Below are 18,237 nucleotides of genomic sequence, written 5' to 3'. Positions count from 1 at the left end.
TGAATGTGAAACACAGGAAACCCGATCCCACGAATTACAAACAGCTTCTCCAGGTGCAGGATGTGACTCAGATCAACAGATCAGACAATGCTGCTTACCTGCCTTACAGAAGGTTCGAGAGGGGCTTTTCCATTTCAGCAGGACGAGGCATCCATGCAATAAGCTGGGAAAGAAACACCAGAGAGGATGTATTAAATATTGTGTTGAGGTCTTTATTATTATTATTATTATTTCCCGTCAGAGCACACTGCGGGTCCTGGTGGGTGTGCTGCGGGATTTGGAGCCGGCAGGCCAGGCTGTGCAGAGAAAAGCTTCCTGTGTGCTTAAGAGTGTCTTTAAAAAAAGAACCGTGACAACTGCTGGAGGAGGAATTCACGCTTCAGGAGGCCTCAGCACAGATGTCAGCTGTCACTGACCAAAACACACACACACACATATACAGGCTAAGCTATTGTTAGCCTGTCTGGATGGAAATTCACCCAAACGCGCCAGAAATACAATGAAGTCCAGCTGCACGCGAACATCACAATGGCTCACAATGGCTTCCAACAGCAGAAGCAGCTACGTCTGAATCGCTATGAGCTCGCGACTGAACACAGACAACCGGAGTTAGCAAGCTAGCTCAGCGCACCATGGCAGACAGACATCCATCCCCGCTAATCGAGAGTTAACATGCTGACCCTCAACTGTGTCTTCCCTCCTCCTACCCAGCAAGCGAGCCACCCGAACGGTCGATATACAACATTTATATGGACGCTTACTTATCATGTTTGCCACTTCTGCGCTGAGTGTGAGGGTAAACAGCATCAGCATCACAGCGCTACTTCCGAATCACAAAGGAAACTTTAACCGGAAAAACCCTCCTCTGCGTGGGACGCGACGGCCCACTTCCTTCACAGCATCGTTCCCACGGTTTTACTTCAGCTCTATAGCCACGAGATATATTACAGCGCGCGTGTATAATTGAACGCAATAACTTCCTCTATAAAATATGAGCAATGATTAACTTGAATTGGAAAAGGGGGAGAGGCGCAGAGAGGAAAACAAACCACTGTCTACTGAGACTTTTCGATGTATGTCTCCACCTACTGTCAAAGTCAGTGTACTGCAAGATGCACCTAGCCGAAATCATCGATATCCATTATCAATAGCCGAAATCAGAGTTCAAAATTCTATTAAGTATTGTTACTGATAAACAATTACTTTTACAATGCCCTGATTTCATTTAATTCACACATAATCCAAAAGCAGAAACATGATTGCAGTGTGTAAGTGCACTCAGAGACAAAAATTGTAAGCTTTCATGATGATAAAATTGTCCTGTTAAGGTCAGAGGTCAGATGCAAATAAGCACAGGCTCCACAAAATTGGAAGAAAAAAAAAACTATTAAAAAAACATATTAGAAGACAAAATATTGAGAGAAAGTTGAAAACATCACTTACACATATTCATATCTGGGTAACTTATCTACTTATTTTCTAGAGAGAGAGATTTTGTGTTTTCTTGATGCAGATGATTTAAATTCAGCTCAAATTCAAAAATACTTTATTGATCCCAAAGGGAAATTAAATATAGCTGTAACTCATCTTAATTAGAGATTATTCAAAGAGGTATTGATGGCTGTGAACAGGAAAAATCTCCTGTAGCAGTCTGTTACAGTGAATCTGAAGAAGCCTCCGACTGAAGACGCTCTGACAATCTCATGAAGAGGATGCTCAGGGTTGTCCATAATTTTCTTGATTTTATGTAAAATCATGAAGGAAGAACAATAAATATAGAAGGGGGCAAAAACAATTGAAACAAGAAAAAAAAAGTAATAATAATAATCTCTATAGAGTAATAGTTATGTCCGTTCACTAGAAGGTCAGTCTGTCAGATTACAAGTTCCTTTTAAAAAAACAACCGGAAAGCAGATGTTAAACATACTTGTCATCAAGCCCCCATGTCTATATTGAAAACGTTTTTTGTATTGCTCTGATGTAAAAGAAAAATCACAGACGGTTTCTGATTGGTTAATTTCTGATTAACCAATCAGAAATTATTAACCAATCCGAAATTAAACTGGTTTAAAATGCTATGTAAGGGAGCTTCTGGGAATTCTCCCACTGGAAAACCTAACTTATACAATACAGGAGGACAGCAAAGGGATTTCATAAGACACAGAAATAACCTCTAGGCATTTTTCACCCCACAGGGCTGAATTTTACAATTACGTAGAGGATGGCATAGTGACGTAGGATGACGTCGTTGTTGTTAGGATGAGACATGATGTATGTTTCTATTAATTGTTCATGTTATGAGGAGTGCGGGGGGGGGAGGGGCACGTTTCTTTGCATTTCGTATTACTAACAAATTAGTTTTAGAAAACCATACATAAGGATAATTTACGTTTATCTAATAGCTTATATATATATATAAGCTATATATATATATATAGCTTATATATATAAGCTAGAATATTGTAGTTTGATAAGCAATATATTTTTGTGTTTCTTCGCGTTTTCATCCTTTTCACACTTGAGAGACTGATTTACAAATAATATGTGGTCCCGAGAGAAGGAATAAAGGAGGAATTTGTGAGAGTTTTATTTTAACCATCTCAATATTTCCCAAATTGTAATTTAATTCAGTGCCTGTCATATGAAAAACAATTTTAAGGGTTATAACATTTCAAAACTCCGTTAAACACTGATGATACACCGGCTATGGCGGCCGAGGAGGGTCAGTTTGGTTAAAAGGGTTTGGTCTGTCTGTCAACGCTACGGTAGTGTGCCGCTGCGGAGGTGCGACCATGGCTGAGCCGGAGTCTCTGAGGTGCTCCAGCGTCAGGAACCGTGGAGGCGTCCAGAGAGTCGAAGGGAAACTGCGAGCCAGCGTAGAAAAAGGAGACTACTATGAAGCTCACCAAATGTACAGAACTTTATTTTTTAGGTGAGTATGGCCTCTGTGCTAGCTGCAGTTTGTAATTGTCAGTTGGCTTCGAGGCCTATCTGTTCCAGATCATTCTGCTGTCAACCCTTTTTTCACTGCTGTTTACCCGCGATTGGTTGGATTTCTTGTTGGACCCGCCTAGAAGTCTTTATTGTTGCGCCTGATTGGACACTCGATCTCTCCGTTTTCAGCAGGTCTAAGGCTATTGGCTGGTTACCTTTTTAGCATAGCGAGAAGGCTGAGGATAGCAGAGTTGTGTTAGCTAAGCTACTGAGATAAGAACATGAGACAGCTGTTTCTGCGTTTCAGTTGAAATAATGTGGAGAAAACAAAAAATACAAAGGCAAAACGTTTTTGTTGCCATTACATAAAGGGGGTTTGTTGACGGTGGGCAGTAGTGTTAGCAATTAGCTAGGTTAGGTAGCCACATTCTGTTATAAAGCATGATGCTAGACTTGTTTATGCTTAGTTTGTTTTCTATACAGATTGCTTTCTTAGCTAATAGTCATATTTGTATACTGAGAGAACTGTCTGATTTTATTTAAAAATGTCTTATATTTCTAGTAGTACTAGTTCTGAAAATATAGTCACGTTGAATACAATTTTTTAAACCCCATTATTAAGAAGCCTAATGTAATTATGACTTGGTGGTTCCCTACTTCATTTGCTTGACCCTTTGCCTAAAAGATGTCTCACGGGACTGTAGATGGGGAAATGGGCTGCATTACAATTTTAGTACTGTGTCAGATATTAATATAAAAGAACACAAAAAGCTTAAAACGATTGAAATGCTGTAACATTATTACTCCTGTCCTCCATCAGGTATATGTCACAGGGAAAACACGCTGAAGCCAGAGAGCTGATGTTCAATGGGGCTCTTCTCTTCTTCAGCTACAACCAGGTACAAAATACACAAGGCTCTAAAATGTGTTTGTGACATGATGCTGCAGCTTACAGATGACTTCCTTTAATTTCTTTTATGTACATATATTTAGCCGACAGTGTATCTGATGCTCTGTGTATGTCATGTAAATTTGCATATGGGTTGCACTGGTGTTTCATCTTTTCCGCTTGTGTTAGTGGACTGCTGCTGCCTGTTTATGGGACCCTTTGTGTGAAAACAGAGTGAAAAAGACGCAGTGGCTTGCTTTTTATTGCTTTCCAGCAAAACAGTGCAGCTGATCTGTCCATGCTGGTGTTGGAGGTTTTGGAGAAGTCCGACACAAAGGTAGAAGATGAAATATTAGGTGAGTTGCAGATTGATCACTCTTACCAAATATTTGATGCGCCGACTAGTGAGATTTATTTTTAGAGCCGTCAGCTTTTGGTCTATTTTTTTACTTGCTCCTTCTTTCATTGTGTGAGTGAGTCATATGATGCGTACGCTGGCAAATAATGATAGCTTAAAGGTAAAAAAAAAAAAAAAAAAGTTTAAAAAGCAAATTCTTTCAACTGAATTTTAGTTGTCGCTTGCATTCAAATCGGCATTAGAAATGGTTCATTTCTTTAGGTCCAATACCACATTTCCGATTCACAAAATTGCATATTAATATTAAATAATATAAAATTGTAGAAAGTTATTTCTGTTTCTATTTATCTTTTTTTCTTTTTTTGTAAAATGTCTTCACCGGTGTGTCTGTGTGTGAATTGTGTTGCAGAAAACCTGGCCAAGCTGTTCAGCCTGATGGACCCAAACTCTCCAGAGAGAGTTGCGTTTGTTTCCAGAGCCCTGAAATGGTCTACAGGAGGATCTGGCAAGTTAGGTCACCCCAAATTCCACCAGCTGCTTGCTGTCATCTTATGGAAAGGTAAATGGCTAATTGTCTTAGCTACTGTGAAGAAAACGGGTGACTCAAATATTTGTAGGATGAGAGTTTCTTAATAAAGTCTTCCCTCAGGGTAGAAATGCCGTTTTTAACAGAGATCTTGGAGTGATACCAGCAGCTTCTGGAAGGAAGTTTGCATCTTGTCCATAACCTACCTCAAGAAGTCAACTTACTAAAGTGCTGTAATTTGCTCCTCCAAATATTAATATAGACTTAATATAATTAATATAGAATATAGCGGCACAAAGATTTAACTCAGGGTTTCCCCCAGACAACCTGCTATGCCCTGTGGTAGGGCCGCTAGGGCAGTCCGGCAGCGGCCACCTTGTTGAGCAGGCATCGTAATTGGAAATAATGGCTTGTGAGGCCAATGGGCAGGTGCAGGGATGGCGCCCAGTTCAATGTGTTGACTATAAACCTAGCTTTGAAAGAAAAAACTTCTTTAAAATAAACAAACAAAGCTTAGCCTGGTGAGGAGGCAAGTAAAGCCTGGTGGCCCGCCAGGCTTGTGGTACACTGGGAGAAAAACCCTGGTAGCGTTCTGAAACGGTCTTGAACGTCTTGAGTTCGTGTTGCTGTCTATACTGATGACGATACGCTGTTCCTTTGCCTCGTACGTTTAGAACAAAACTACAGCGAGTCTCGGTATCATTTCCTGCATTCATCTGACGGGGAGGGCTGCGCTCAGATGCTAGTAGAGTATTCATCGTCGCGAGGCTACCGCAGCGAGGTCGACATGTTTGTGGCGCAGGCCGTCCTTCAGTAAGTCACCAGTGACGCCCGCACTGTCAAACAAAGACACAAGGGTTGCTGCTCCGTTTTCATTCCCACGTGTCGGTCTTCCCACTCCAGGTTCCTCTGCCTAAAGAACAAAAACAGCGCTTCCGTGGTGTTCAGCACATACACAGAGAAACACCCGTCCATAGAGAGGGGCCCTCCTTTCGTCCAGCCTCTACTAAACTTTATCTGGTTTCTGCTGCTGGCAGTGGAAGGGTGAGAGCAAGTCTCTTGATACTGCTTGTGTTTGTAAGGCTAAATATAGGCTGTGTTTTGGAATGTACTCGAATATTGATGTCCAATAATTAGAGCTGTTTTGTCCTTCAGGGGTAAATTAACAGTTTTCACAGTGTTATGTGAGCAATATCAACCTTCCCTGAAAAGGGATCCCATGTATAATGAGGTGAGTTGTGCTCTTCGTTGTTGATCTGATGTCTCGCATGCTTCAAAAAGTTTTGGTAAAACATTCTGAAACCAGTGAGTATCTCAATTTCTCCTCCCTCGTTTCTCTTTCTCTGCGGATGTTGCTGTCCTAGTATCTCGACCGAATAGGACAGCTTTTCTTTGGAGTCCCACCCAAACAGTCTCCATCGTACGGAGGTCTGCTGGGTGAGTGCAATACTGTCTGTACTTTCAGTAAACAGTGAGGCTACAGCAGGAGAAGCTGATTAGTGGTTTCCATCTGGCAGGGAACCTGCTGAACAGCCTGATGGGTTCCGGCGAAGAAGACGACGTTGCCGAAGAAGCCCACGAGGACAGCAGCCCCATAGAACTGGACTGAGCCCACAGACCACGACGAGGAGAACAAACGCATAAGGAGAAAACAAATCAGAAGAGGGAAGACCATTCCGCCTCCCTACTGCCCCTTAGCTAACAGGGTCAGGTCGAGGCGCTGGTCTGCGATTTCAGAGGCGGGCTGCTTGACAAAAAGTCCCACCATCCCCAAACAGTTCACAGCAAAACCAGAACAATTATCATTCCGCCAAAACATCCCCCGTCGGCTCCCTGTGGACCGAGCGGGCCAAACCGCAACCTCTCCTCCTGTTGAACTGTTGTACGAATACATTTTATCTTTAACCATCTTTTGTTTTTGGTAGTTTGGGACTATTGCTTGCTGTTTTAAGTGTGTATGATGCACAGATAAACTGTCCTCTCCCTGTAACATCCTGCTTCAAGGAGGATGGAATGATGGACGTCTACGCGGGGAGGACGGCGTCACAAGTGCAACAACCCTGCTCAGTGTAAGGGTTTAGTGAGCTCACTACAGATTTCAAAGTGTTTGGTCGGTCAGCCTCGGAGAGCTCCATCAGGAGCCAAGGTCCAGCTGTTGCAGACTTTTTTTTTTTTTCCAACAAGTGTATTCCGTTATGTCTCTCTTCTGTCAGATGTAAATTAAAACGTACTTATAGCCATTGCTGTGTGTCAGCGTTTCGTCTCTAGTTTCATCGACACGCCAGAGGTTATGTCAGAACTTGAATATCTACGGCCTGCATCATTTCATTCACAATCATCGTAAGATCCTGTTTTTACGAGTCCATCTGCTCAATTTGAGCTTTGGGTCATTTTCAAAACCTTTGGTCAGACCTCAAATCTAAACAGTGTTTGATTCAGACTGTTTAGAGTCAAACAGTGTGAGCAAAATAAAACACTAAAAAGACTTGCTGGTCACAAATGTGTGTTGTATTTTTTTTTTTTTGAAGGGGTGGGGGGTTCGGATCAGAAAAAGACAGGTGCAAAGTTCTGGGTAAAAGTTCGGAGATTGATCAACATCACAGCTTTGGGTTGCGTGGCGGCAATTTGCACCGAATGCAGATTGCTATGAAAAGTTGAAATGCAAGTAATTGCAAAGTAAAAAACATTAACTTAATGTTATTTGTACTGTATGCTGATCCTGCCATTAGGTGGGCTGAAGTCATAATTTCAATGTCTCAGGGTAAAGGACAGTTATAACTCCCAGAAATACACACAATCCCGAGCATGTTGCAGTCAAATTTTCTCTTCATTAAGTTGGCAAAAAAAAAATAAGTAAATGGAAGTGGGATGGTTGGTTCAGTTTCTGTGAAAAAAGCCTTACTTTATCTAAAACTCTTGACTGCCAGGATTATCTTGTTTACCAACTGATTCAGTTGCCACAGGGAACAGAGAGCGCTTGTTGAAGAACAGCAGCAGTCAGGTGTGAATGTTTCTGCACTCTGAGGTGTAAACTTTTGACCACTGGCCTGGTTCACAAAAAAAAAACACTTTTCTCCTAAAAACCAAACACAAAAAAACCATCCAGGACAGAGTGACAACTAGAACTGTACTACAATAGACTGAGGTGAAGGTCATTTATCAGACTGAGGCCTTTTAGACTGAAGGGTTTCTACAATGGGCACAGAATTATTCCAGTAAAGGATCCTGAGATCTTCCATGTGTAGGGTTGCTTATTAACCTGTATAGGTCCTGCAAATGCACAGACAAATGAGCAAACATCCTGGAACTAAATGAAACAGCAAAGGTAAATAAAATAAAAAGCTTGTGCTGAAACATGTTGAATAACTTTGATTTTAATTTTTTAAAAATAAAAATACTAGAGAAACATTAATTCCAGAACCTATTAACGGTGCCAACCACTGACAACTAAAAATGGACTAATTAGTAGCAGGGCAGTGTAACATGAACACAACACAACTATTACTGCAAATTGCAATGACATTTTACAATCAATCCATTTTCTTCTTATTACCGATATTCCTATCATATTCCTATTATTCGGGGGTTTCAGAATAAACGGAGCCTAATGTAATACTTTGTGGTTGTGACAGCTTTAGCCTGTTTTGGTTTGCTGTAAGTAGAGTTACATTTCATGTGGTTCAGATTTTTTATTTACATTAGTGAAATAATTTTAATATGCTTCATGAACTATTTTACAGCAGAACATTCAGGTACGGGACTGCAGAGCAAGCCTCTGGATTGTGTCTGACAGGTGGGCCATGTCAGGCCGCTGAGCCTGATGTTTGATGGACTCCAGAGTCCGAATCTGGAGGGAACACAAAAGGGGGAGAAAAGTCATAATAATGTAGGTGCATAGCTGCTGTAAAGTCAGGTTTAAGTCAACTTTAACGATTCCAGGCTGTGAACAAAACTTGGAAGCTATTAATTTCCGCGGAGAGCTGCTCGGTTTGTAAAATGCCAACCCACAGAGACTCGCGTCTCGCAGTGTCCGTGCTTGTGGCTCAGGTTCCACAGGTTGATGGACAGCTGACTCAGCTTGTTGTTCCTCAGGTCGCCGTGGGCCAGCAGGACCCCAAAGAGGGAGAAGGCCAGGGCGCTTTGACGCCGCACGCTCTGCTGCGAGGAGGCCAGGGAAAGAATGAGGAAAGATATGTGCAGAGGAAGGAAATGTTTCTGAAATATTACCTTCATAAACTTTAACAGGGCAGTATTGTGATTTCCTGGCATGTAGTGCCATTTTGTAACACAGTCAAGTAATCATGTTAACTTCAGTTGTCATAAAAATGCTATATATACCAAATATGACTTCATAATTTAACACTTTGAAATTAGGCCTCTGTCTCTTTAAGAAGCTCCTGCTCTTTCTGAAATTCTGCCTTCAGGAAGTCATCACAACAAGGCTGCTCGTAATGTTTCCATCAGCATTTCACTAAGAAGTAACTCATATAATGAACGCAAGTGTTTGCTAATTGCTGCTGGCTAGTCTGAAGGAGCTGATTAGAGGAGTTTTCATAAAGCTACATGGTTGCCACAGGAGATTAACGGATTTCTCAAACATGCATTAAAGAATCAAGGCAACACCCCAGGTCTGTTTTTGATGAGGAAATAACATTATTACACGATGAAAAACTAGAAGAATAAAAAAAAAAACAATAATAATTTTACATAATACCGCCCCTTTAAATGAAGAATGTGAGTAGATCAAAGTGGAAGTGAGTGACTCGTGTGCGTTCTGACCTCGTCGCGAGTGAGCGTCTTCAGATGGTCCAAGATTTGTCCGATCAAAGTCTCACACAGCTTGTTGATCTCTGACAAGAACTTTGGGTCTCCTCCATATAACGTCTCATTGGAGTCCACTAGGGAACAGAAGGTAGAGTCTAACCAGGGAACAGCTGATTGTGTGCATCGTGATTTCTGCACATTGCACCAAGGGTTCCATCTCCATCCATGTGTGTGTGTGTGTGTGTGTGTGTGCGTGCTTTTACTTTTAGGAATGGAGTAGAGGTACGTTTCCTGACTCATGGCGGCGAGCAGCGGCAGGGCGCTGATGTAAACGCGCACCTTGGCGTCGCTGTTGTCCTCCCAGGTATAATCCTGGACCATGTTGAGCAGCCCGCGGACCAAGTACAGCACGCCGTGCTCCGGGTGGTCCTGGAAGCACACGCAAGGGGGGTTTACGCAGCCTTCCTTTTGCAAGATGCTTAAAAATTTCGCTGCGTTGCCAGAAAAACGAGGGCGTTACCGGGACAACCAGCAGCGTGGCCAAGAAGTTGTTGATGTAGTCCAGCAGGAAGCTCTCGGAGGAGCGCAGCTTCCCCTCCACGCTGATGGAGCGAGGAACCTCAGGAAGGACGCTGACCGCTGCCTTCAGGAACGCGTCGGCTGGAAGACGGAGACATTTATTCAGAGGCCAAATCTATTCACGCCCCTTCAGCTTCGATGAGGTCAAAATATTTGAACTCGGTAACATTTATTTGACGGGGTGAACATATGACTGTTCACCTCAGTAAAATGTATCGAAGTCTGTGATTGCAGCATGACAACGTGCAGAAGGTCAAAGGAAGAACAGAAGACGGGGAGAAGTTGAGCTGTAATCCAAAATGGAGGATGTGCTCACCCTGAGAGAGACACTGGTTGGCCAAGGCGACCTGACCGGACAGCAGGTAGAGGTGGAGGCGGCTGAAGATGCTGCTGAGAGACGGGATGGTGATGAAGCAGTAGGCCGCACATGCCTGGAGAGCAGGGGACAGAAACCAGAGACCAATGAGCAAGAAGCCCCCTCTTAAAGGGACAGCCACCCACCCTGAGGTAACCGCACCCGGACAAACGCTGCCGTCTTCCTGGAGTGATTCCCTTTCATCACCATGCGGGTCTCCATGGCCAGCTGGTTCACCGTCTGGACAGAACAAAGGTCACACTCGGCGCGACAAAGTGTCAGCATGTGCTGGGCGAGGATGCGGACGCTTTACTGACGTGGATGAGCTGCACCAGGACCGGCTCCAGGTTGCAGAAGGTGGCTCTGGCCTCCACGCAGAAACTCAGCTGCTGCTCAAAGTCCCGGCCGAAGGAAACCTGAAGAGAAGAGTACGGCAAGAAGGAGAGGACAAGATTACTAGCAGTACGGTGTGAAGTCGTGATAAAGCAGCGCATCTGAGCGTAAATCTCAGATATTAGATATCTGAGATTTAGTATCGGCACAATCCGATACAGAAGACCGGTCTTGAATTGACTTAAAATGCTTTTTTTGTTTTAAACACATAACATAAATGTACTGAATTATAAATGTATTTGCTAATGCTGCACCAGTACAGCACAATTAAATACAAAAACAGCTTCACAAGCTCAAACATGAAAAAACAACTTTCATCTGTTCAGTCAGTGAAATTAGGAGTAGAACAGCCAACGTAAAAAAATGGCTAAACTGCAACAAACCTCCTTTCAAATGAGTCAGAAAGTGCAATGTGGAATTTTAAACATAATGTCAAATAAATAATAAAGCATGATGTCGCTCAAAGCACAAAGAATAGAGTTATACTGAATAGATCTGATCTTATGGCTCATTGTCACCGATACACGATGTAGGATGTTTTTCAATATCAGGAGCGATGCAGATATTAATGTCAGATTGGTGCATCTCTACAAACCAGCATGATTTGTGTTCAGAGTTTCTCATCCATATTTAAGTTGCTAACCACGATCTTGTTGTGAGGATTTGTGAATTGACTCTTATTAAATAAAATTGAAGTCTCACCATGCGGATGAAGCCGATGATCAGCAGAGCCAAAGATCTTTTCTCATCTTCGAGCGTGAGAGCGCTGCCAGGCAAAAGATAACAAACGTTTCTGAGTGACTTCCAAAAGGAACTCTTTGTTTGCATTCATCACACAAATATGAATTTAATTGTTGCTTAGTGTTCTTAATCGCCCATGTTCCCCAATGTGCCACCCTTTGCACACTTGGGAACTTGAATGCAAAGGGTGACACATCAGTGTCTTGCATTTGTAAGGTCAGACACTGATGTTGGACGAGAAGGCCTGGCTCTCATTTTCTGTTCTAATTCACCCAAAGCATGTTCTGTTGTGCAGGTCAGTCAATTCCACCCTATTTTTCTCAAAGCACACTAATCAAACTCCATCTCCCAGCATTCATAGTACTGAAAACTACCGCTGACATCACTGACGTTCTAAAAATACCCGACTTCTGACAACTTTTTGCCTTAATTGGATGGGCGACACAATACTTGTGGCTATACGTTAGCTAAGCTTTTTTGTTAATATAGTTAAAACAATATAAACAGTAAAAATAAAAACCAGACCCGTTAAAAGTTTAGAGGGGATGGTAATACGTAACCTACTTAACGGAGTCGTGCATGGTTTTGCAGATGTGCAGCATGGCATTGAGGATGACCGGGTCCCTGGTGAGCTCCAGCTGGTGTCTGCAGGAAACACAACAGATCGGAAAAAATCCATTCACTTTGTCGACTGAAGCAACTAAATTCCTCTTTCCTAGCCGGTTCATCCATTTTTGTTTCTTTGTCTTACTTGATGAAAACCTCCATGATGGATTTGCAGACCTCCACCCTCACACTGTCCTTCTGGAACATGTCGAGGAACGGCAGGAAGCGCTCCTGATGGACAGAGGATGTGAAAAAAAAAAAATACGTCAAACACGATAAGCAGGGAACAGTTTGGATTTGTGTTTCAGACCACTAACCATGGAGAAGAGGACGGAAAAGTCGTGGAAGTAGGTGAGGATCTTCCTGATCACTGACTGCAGCTGCCCGCAGAGCGAGAACACACCGAAGTGATTACAAAGAAGAGAGAGAAATAAGTCAATTGTAGCCGGTTGAGTTATCGTGCTAACCTGAGGGTAGGCCTCCTCAAACGCTCGGTCAGGAGTCATGTGTTTGATGATGTCAGCCAGGACCGTGTTGACCTCTCGTTTCTGTCAGGACGAAACAAACAAAACAAAACTAAATTACAAGAAGTAGTACCGAGAATTGTTGAAATAATACGAGAAAAGTCTTTCAGAACTTTCTTCTGGTACAATTTTACTCTCATATGACTATTCTAATACCACTGTTATCGTACGACTTCCTTCTTGTATGACTTCCAGTACAACTTCTTTCTCCAAGGTCCATACTGTTATGTTTTTTTTTGTACAACCTTTCTTATACAACTTCATACTCGTACGACATTGTTCTTGTAATGTTATGACTTTATTCTTGTAGTTTTATGCTTTTATTTGTTCTTAGTACAGCCCTGCTGCTCCCTCATAAGAAAAGTAGTGGCCACCATTTTCCAAGCTAGTTTCACTCACAGTAAAGTGTCGGCAGGTGAACTCCACCCAGATCTCAGCGCAGTTCATGTAGTCCTACAAAAACAGACAAAAACAAAACAAAACTAAACTAAAATGAGTGAGTTATGATCTGAAACAAGTAGCTGGCATAGGTGGATTTTTTTTTTTTTATGTGCAGAAGTTGCAGAACCTGAGGGTTTCGGACTTTGGTGATGACTTTCCAGGCTTCGTTCAGGATGGTCAGCCTCTCAGACTCTGGAGGATCGGCGCAGGCCAGACTGCGACCCAGAGAGCCGTACAGCAGGTGCTGCAGAGACGTTTCAAGATTAAACTGTTTTTTGGGGGGGTTTTTTAAAAAGCTATTTTTAACAATTTTTTGAAGTTTCTAGCCGTTCTAAGATGCATTAAATGAAGAGATTAGAATAGTCCAACCGTTTGTGCCCTCTGACCTTTGGGAAGCCGGACTCGTCGCAGTCTTTGATCATGCCAATGAAATCAGTGGCTCTGGTGGCAACAAACTCCGGCCTGAATGCTCTCATTATTGAGTTGAGAAGCAAGGCACTGTGGGAAAAAAACAACAACAAAATGTTAGTGAAATAAATGAGATACAGCTAAAGTAACTAAACTCTAAATAGACAGTTTTTCCACTGTTTGTATAAATTATTCGCTGCCTTAAACCGTCTCAGTGCTGCCCTCTTTTGGTTTAACGCTAGCAACTGCAGCTGACCACACCCCTCCTTAACGCCCACGCTTGGCCACGCCCCTCAGGGTCTCTTGGCACCGCCCTCTTCGGATGAAGCTTTTCAAATGTTGCTTCAAGGCGAGTTTATGCTTTTATATGTTTTTTTATATCCCTTTAGGGGGCGCCACAGCAGACCATTTCCTGCTAATAAGGATGGGCGTTAATTAATTATCATTTATCGTGACACATTTCCTTTCATAAGAATTTAGATTTATCGTTATCACAACAAATCTTAATGAATAATGTTTAAAACTCCACAAAACTTAGCTTTACTATCTTCTCCAATGTTTGTTCAATAACAGTAGCTGTGTTTCTATTGATGTTATAATTGTGCAATTTGACATTTCTGAAATAAATTCCCTTAGTGGAAAAATGGCAACTTTGAAAAAAATCTCTTTTTGCTAAAGCGTTTTGATGCTGGGGTGAGGTGGATTTATGGCCGTATTAAAATGAGTTAATTTCGCAAAATTGCAATGGAAGCACTTTTTTTTTTTACATCACACGAGTCACGTGATCGACAACCGGATGTCGGCTCAAACCATGAAGAAGAAGACAGGAAGTAGTTGGAGGACAATGAAGTGGCATGTTTTTTAATAACTTATCGTGTGAACAAACTTATTCACATGTGATTTTAGTTGCTTTTACTGTCGAATGGAAGCACAAGAATTGTGAAATTGTTTTTTTTTTGTTTTTTTTACATTGGCGGAATATCGACAAAGTTTTGCGCCTATTTGTAATTAAAGCGCAGCTGCCATCAATACATTTGAAAATAGGATTACATTTTTTACTGTGTGCAGTTTAGTGATGCAAACCACACATATGTTTTGGAAGAGCAGACAGTTCTTATTGTTACTTTTACCATTACCACAATAGTACCACAAAACATCATGATGAAACTCTAAGTCCAACAATGTCCCGCCCCTCTCTGCTTACTTATTTGCCATCATCTTGCATCTCTCCATCATCTCTGTGAGAAGTTGCTGATGTGGAAACAGCGATGGGATAAAAGTTAGACTTTCATTCAGCTGATACCCGTTTGGGTTGAGCCCGGCGGACAGGCGCTTTACCTCCGGAGCTCGGTACGCGACGCACTGCAGGATCCAGTTGATGGCGGGCGAGTAGAGCGTCAGGTACGCCGGTATCTCCACCTTCTGCACGTGCAGCTGCTTCTGGACGCTGTCACCGCTGATCTGCCTGAAGGTGGCGAGCAGGTCGAAGACGTTGGCGTTCAGACTCTCCTTCAGGTGGGGCGCCACCTCCATGCCCACCTGGGGATCCGAAGGGGCGTCAGGTCTGAGCCGCAGGGCGGCCGGGGAAGGAGGCGGGAGGAGAGGGCGACTCACCCTGCAGAGGTAAGCTCTGGCGTAGGCGGCGACCAGAGGGTCTCCCATCCCACGGATCATGGCGGTCAGCCGGGGAAGGGTCTCCTGGATCCCTCTACAAAGACGTGAACCGTGAGTCAGTTCGCGGACGGTTCTCAGAGAGGAAAACGGCGTTGGAGGAGACTTACGACTTGCTGAGGAAACGGTTGCACTTGAGGATAGCAGCTTCCACATATCTGAGGTCAGAGGTTAAAGAGTCAACTTCAGCTTCCAGACGCTGACCACACACAACCGTTAGGTAAGCCCAGATGTGGAACCTTCTGCGCATCCATCCTGAAACCCCACACAGGAACTCTTCCAGCCTGACTCAGAGCTTTGGTTCCAGAACTCAAACAGCTGCTGGTGGATACAGTCGGGGCAGCAGCTCCCTGATGGAGGCGATCTTGAAGAACCAGTTGAGGCATGTCTCCTTCGCCGTGTCGTTCACATCTTCTACTGTGAAGGAGTCTGAAAGAGAGAGAGAGAGAGAATGTGAGAGGGAGAGACTCTCTGACTTTACCTACTGAGGCTCTAGATTTCATTTAGTGCCATCAAAGTCAAGGGTTCTGAATTCAGAGGTATGCCACACTTTTAGGATTCTAATTCATATTGATCCAGAGTGTAAACTCCCAGTGGAGTAAACTGAAGGCTTTAATGTGACAGAAATGGAAACATGTCCAGACTTACCTGGCAGAGGTCTGGGGTCTAAACACATGGTCCAGATCCTGTCATACACCAGACGGCCTACAACACACACACACACACACATACAACATGACGTAACAGCTCGACAACAGCAGCAGCAGCTGACAGGAAGTGAACGCACCGAAAGTGTCGAGGATGTCGGTGATGAGGACGAACTTGCTGGGGTAGAACTGGATCACAGACGTGTCGGACAGAAGTTTGGAGCACTGGAACGCACCTCACAGGTGAGTGTGTTTGACCCCAAAGAGGAAGGAGGGGTGTGTGTGTGTGTGTGGGTGTGTGTGTGTGTGTGGGCGTGTGTGTGTGTGTTGTTACCTGGATGACGATCTTCAGGGCTTTGACCTTCTGGTCGGAGGACCAGGCCTCTTTCAGGGACTGGTTGAGCTCCTCTATGCGGTTGGCGTAATCCTGCTGGGAGAGGTTGAGGAGCTCCCTGTGGGAACCCTGTAACACACACACATACACACCAAGCTGTCACACATCAGCCCGGACCCAGCGCTGATCGTTAACATGTAGTCACTACAAGCGACGCGCCTCCTCCAAATCGTCCAACTCCTCCAGGCGAGTGCGGACTTTCTCTGAAACGGCCGACGATCCTGGATTGGGAGCTTTTCCTGGTGGACAAAACAGATTTATCAGCTGTCCACCGAAACAGGACACCTGTTTACACACTCATTCAAATAAAATGAATAATAAATGTAATAATATGAGAAAAAAAGAAATAGAATAACTAGATCCAAAACAAGTGGTCTTACCTCTGTCAGAGCCCATACAGAGATTCTGTAAAGAGAAACACAGAAACCTTGAGGTTTTAACCCTAAACCGTTGCCGTGGCAGTGTGTGACAAACGTCCAATAAGCTTCTACATGCGATCATGTCTGAAAAAATGTCAGACTCACAATGGACAGTTTTTCAGTGGTGGTGAACCTGGCCAGGATTTCTCCTCGTTTCGTTGACCAGGGCTCAAAGTCGGCTCCGAGCGCCTCTTCCTCCTTCACCCTCCTCTTCCTCCCGAGATCCTGGAAGCACAACATGTCTGTTTAAAAGAAAAGAATTAAGACCTTCGTCCCCTCTCTTAGTGTTTCTCCTGCCGGGTCAGCTGGTGAACTGACCCCCACGGAGCTGCCGTGCGACGCGGCCGCCGACGTCTCGGTGGCGGCAAACATGGACAGGGGGTCCGTCCCGTCCAGCATGGAGCTGAGGGGGTCCACGGGTGCTGAGGAGGAGGAGGAGGAAGATGAGGAGGTGCTGCCTTTGCGAGCTCCACGGCGGGTCTTTGTGTCCGTGACCTGGCGGGAAACAGAGAGGGGTCATTTTGTGAATCGGGTCAGCAGGTTTCACACTGTGGAGGCCGGATAACAGGAGGCAGGTGATACCATGATAGGCTTGAGGGGATGGTAGTCTCCGAACTCGACAGGAAGTCCCTCAGGATGACACCTCTGCAGCTCTGCCTCATAGTTTCGCCCACGAGAGCGCCTGTTGGCACAACAAGCAGGAGATGTATTCATGAAACCTAACTACAATTCAACACAACGCTTACTGGATTAGTCCTGCTCTAAACTATCAACTTGAATAATAAATAAATAGATAAATTAATTAATTCATAAATAAAATGTCTACAAGCGTTTTCTACTGATAAGTTAATGGCTGTTATGTTATGGCTTTAGCTTAGTGTAGCAAATAGCAGCTAAAAACTGTAGAAAAAAACGGTTAAAAATACACAGCTGCAAGTTAAATGCAATGTATACGTACTTAAACGTCGCATATTAAAAATACACGGCTAGTTTAACAGTTCGGTTTTCATAGCTACATGTTTTGAGAATGAGAAAAGGCATCTTACCATTGAACCGAAGCCATTTTTTCATATCACATGACACTTCTGGTCTTCCTGGTTCAGGCTGTAATTTGGTGACGAGGTTTTTGGGGGTTTTTTATCTTTAAATTTAGCGCTGATGTTATAGTTGTTGTAGCTACTTTGTCAGAGCTAAAGGCTCAAAACTTAATTCAAGGCAGCGTGTACTAGAGCTAAGATATGTTTTGAAAAATATTGCACTTGCAAATGTGACTTCATTTCCCATGGTACATTGTGGGCTTCTGATGCTGAGTTCCAGTAACCTCGGAAGCCGGAGCTGCATTCCAGATAGTCGAAAAAGAAGTCGGAATTTCTACATGGCGATGCGCATAGACATTGTTCGCAGTATCTCTTAAGGACATCATTTTAAGCTTTACTTTCCACAAGCAAACGCCAGTTAAAATGTTCAGTTTAGAGTTCCAGGTGGTACATGTAACATTGACTTTAGAAGCACGCTTGTAAAATAAACATGCTTTCACGACTCCTTAATATTGAAAGTTGGCTTTATAAGTCTTAGTGTACTGTAGTCG

General features: G+C 43.5%; 3 protein-coding genes across 7 annotated transcripts in view; 1 reads left to right on the top strand and 2 right to left on the bottom strand.

Annotated features, from left to right (window-relative positions):
• The window catches only part of mrtfab (myocardin related transcription factor Ab), a 52,337-nt gene extending 51,331 nt beyond the window's left edge, over positions 1-1,006 (bottom strand). Inside the window, exons 1-2 of one of the 3 annotated variants that reach the window (XM_032573902.1) lie at positions 762-1,006; positions 99-163 (exon numbers count right to left, since the gene is read on the bottom strand). The gene's annotated coding sequence lies outside the window, so the exon portion shown is untranslated. The remainder of the gene's footprint in view (positions 1-98; positions 164-761) is intronic. The other 2 variants (XM_032573904.1, XM_032573905.1) reach the window with 2 other exon arrangements.
• A 1,706-nt stretch (positions 1,007-2,712) lies between these two features.
• On the top strand, positions 2,713-7,193 carry get4 (guided entry of tail-anchored proteins factor 4). Its single transcript, XM_032573917.1, has 9 exons — positions 2,713-2,932; positions 3,755-3,833; positions 4,098-4,179; positions 4,591-4,740; positions 5,382-5,520; positions 5,611-5,751; positions 5,863-5,938; positions 6,072-6,144; positions 6,225-7,193. Exons 1-9 carry the CDS (start codon positions 2,793-2,795, stop codon positions 6,314-6,316), a joined length of 972 nt encoding a protein of 323 aa, XP_032429808.1. The 5' UTR covers positions 2,713-2,792; the 3' UTR covers positions 6,317-7,193.
• An 857-nt stretch (positions 7,194-8,050) lies between these two features.
• vps35l (VPS35 endosomal protein sorting factor like) lies at positions 8,051-17,823 on the bottom strand. Of its 3 annotated transcripts, XM_032573913.1 has the most exons (31): positions 17,696-17,823; positions 17,232-17,331; positions 16,968-17,144; positions 16,755-16,874; positions 16,611-16,635; positions 16,390-16,469; positions 16,171-16,299; positions 15,977-16,061; positions 15,838-15,894; positions 15,522-15,618; positions 15,300-15,347; positions 15,133-15,226; positions 14,857-15,057; positions 14,723-14,769; positions 13,497-13,608; positions 13,238-13,354; positions 13,069-13,122; positions 12,613-12,693; positions 12,463-12,525; positions 12,291-12,376; positions 12,104-12,184; positions 11,501-11,564; positions 10,723-10,821; positions 10,568-10,645; positions 10,367-10,481; positions 9,992-10,131; positions 9,735-9,900; positions 9,487-9,605; positions 8,716-8,865; positions 8,452-8,554; positions 8,051-8,331 (listed from the first exon to the last, which is right to left on the bottom strand). In XM_032573913.1, exons 1-30 carry the CDS (start codon positions 17,710-17,712, stop codon positions 8,456-8,458), a joined length of 2,901 nt encoding a protein of 966 aa, XP_032429804.1. In that variant the 5' UTR covers positions 17,713-17,823; the 3' UTR covers positions 8,051-8,331; positions 8,452-8,455. The 3 variants fall into 3 exon arrangements, with proteins under 3 accessions (XP_032429804.1, XP_032429803.1, XP_032429805.1); XM_032573912.1 differs by having other exon boundaries at positions 8,051-8,554; XM_032573914.1 differs by having other exon boundaries at positions 8,051-8,554; positions 8,716-8,862.
• Positions 17,824-18,237: the final 414 nt, after the last annotated feature.

Source organism: Xiphophorus hellerii, chromosome 10 (assembly GCF_003331165.1).
Source record: "Xiphophorus hellerii strain 12219 chromosome 10, Xiphophorus_hellerii-4.1, whole genome shotgun sequence".
Lineage (NCBI taxonomy): Eukaryota > Metazoa > Chordata > Actinopteri > Cyprinodontiformes > Poeciliidae > Xiphophorus > Xiphophorus hellerii.
Note: the sequence above shows the minus strand (reverse complement) of the source record. Positions and strands in the feature narration are given on the sequence as shown.

What these genes read in the sequence shown, in the direction of transcription:
- get4 (XM_032573917.1), top strand. Translation starts at nt 2,793, where the DNA reads ATGGCTGAGCCGGAGTCTCTGAGGTGCTCCAGCGTCAGGAACCGTGGA. An exon ending in TCTTCTTCAGCTACAACCAG is followed by an intron (nt 3,834 to 4,097) that starts GTACAAAATACA and finishes ATTGCTTTCCAG; the next exon opens with CAAAACAGTGCAGCTGATCT. An exon ending in GTGGCGCAGGCCGTCCTTCA is followed by an intron (nt 5,521 to 5,610) that starts GTAAGTCACCAG and finishes TTCCCACTCCAG; the next exon opens with GTTCCTCTGCCTAAAGAACA.
- vps35l (XM_032573912.1), bottom strand. An exon ending in CTGTATGGGCTCTGACAGAG is followed by an intron (nt 16,470 to 16,610) that starts GTAAGACCACTT and finishes TTTGTCCACCAG; the next exon opens with GAAAAGCTCCCAATCCAGGA. An exon ending in TCATCGGCTTCATCCGCATG is followed by an intron (nt 10,822 to 11,500) that starts GTGAGACTTCAA and finishes TCTTCTCTTCAG; the next exon opens with GTTTCCTTCGGCCGGGACTT.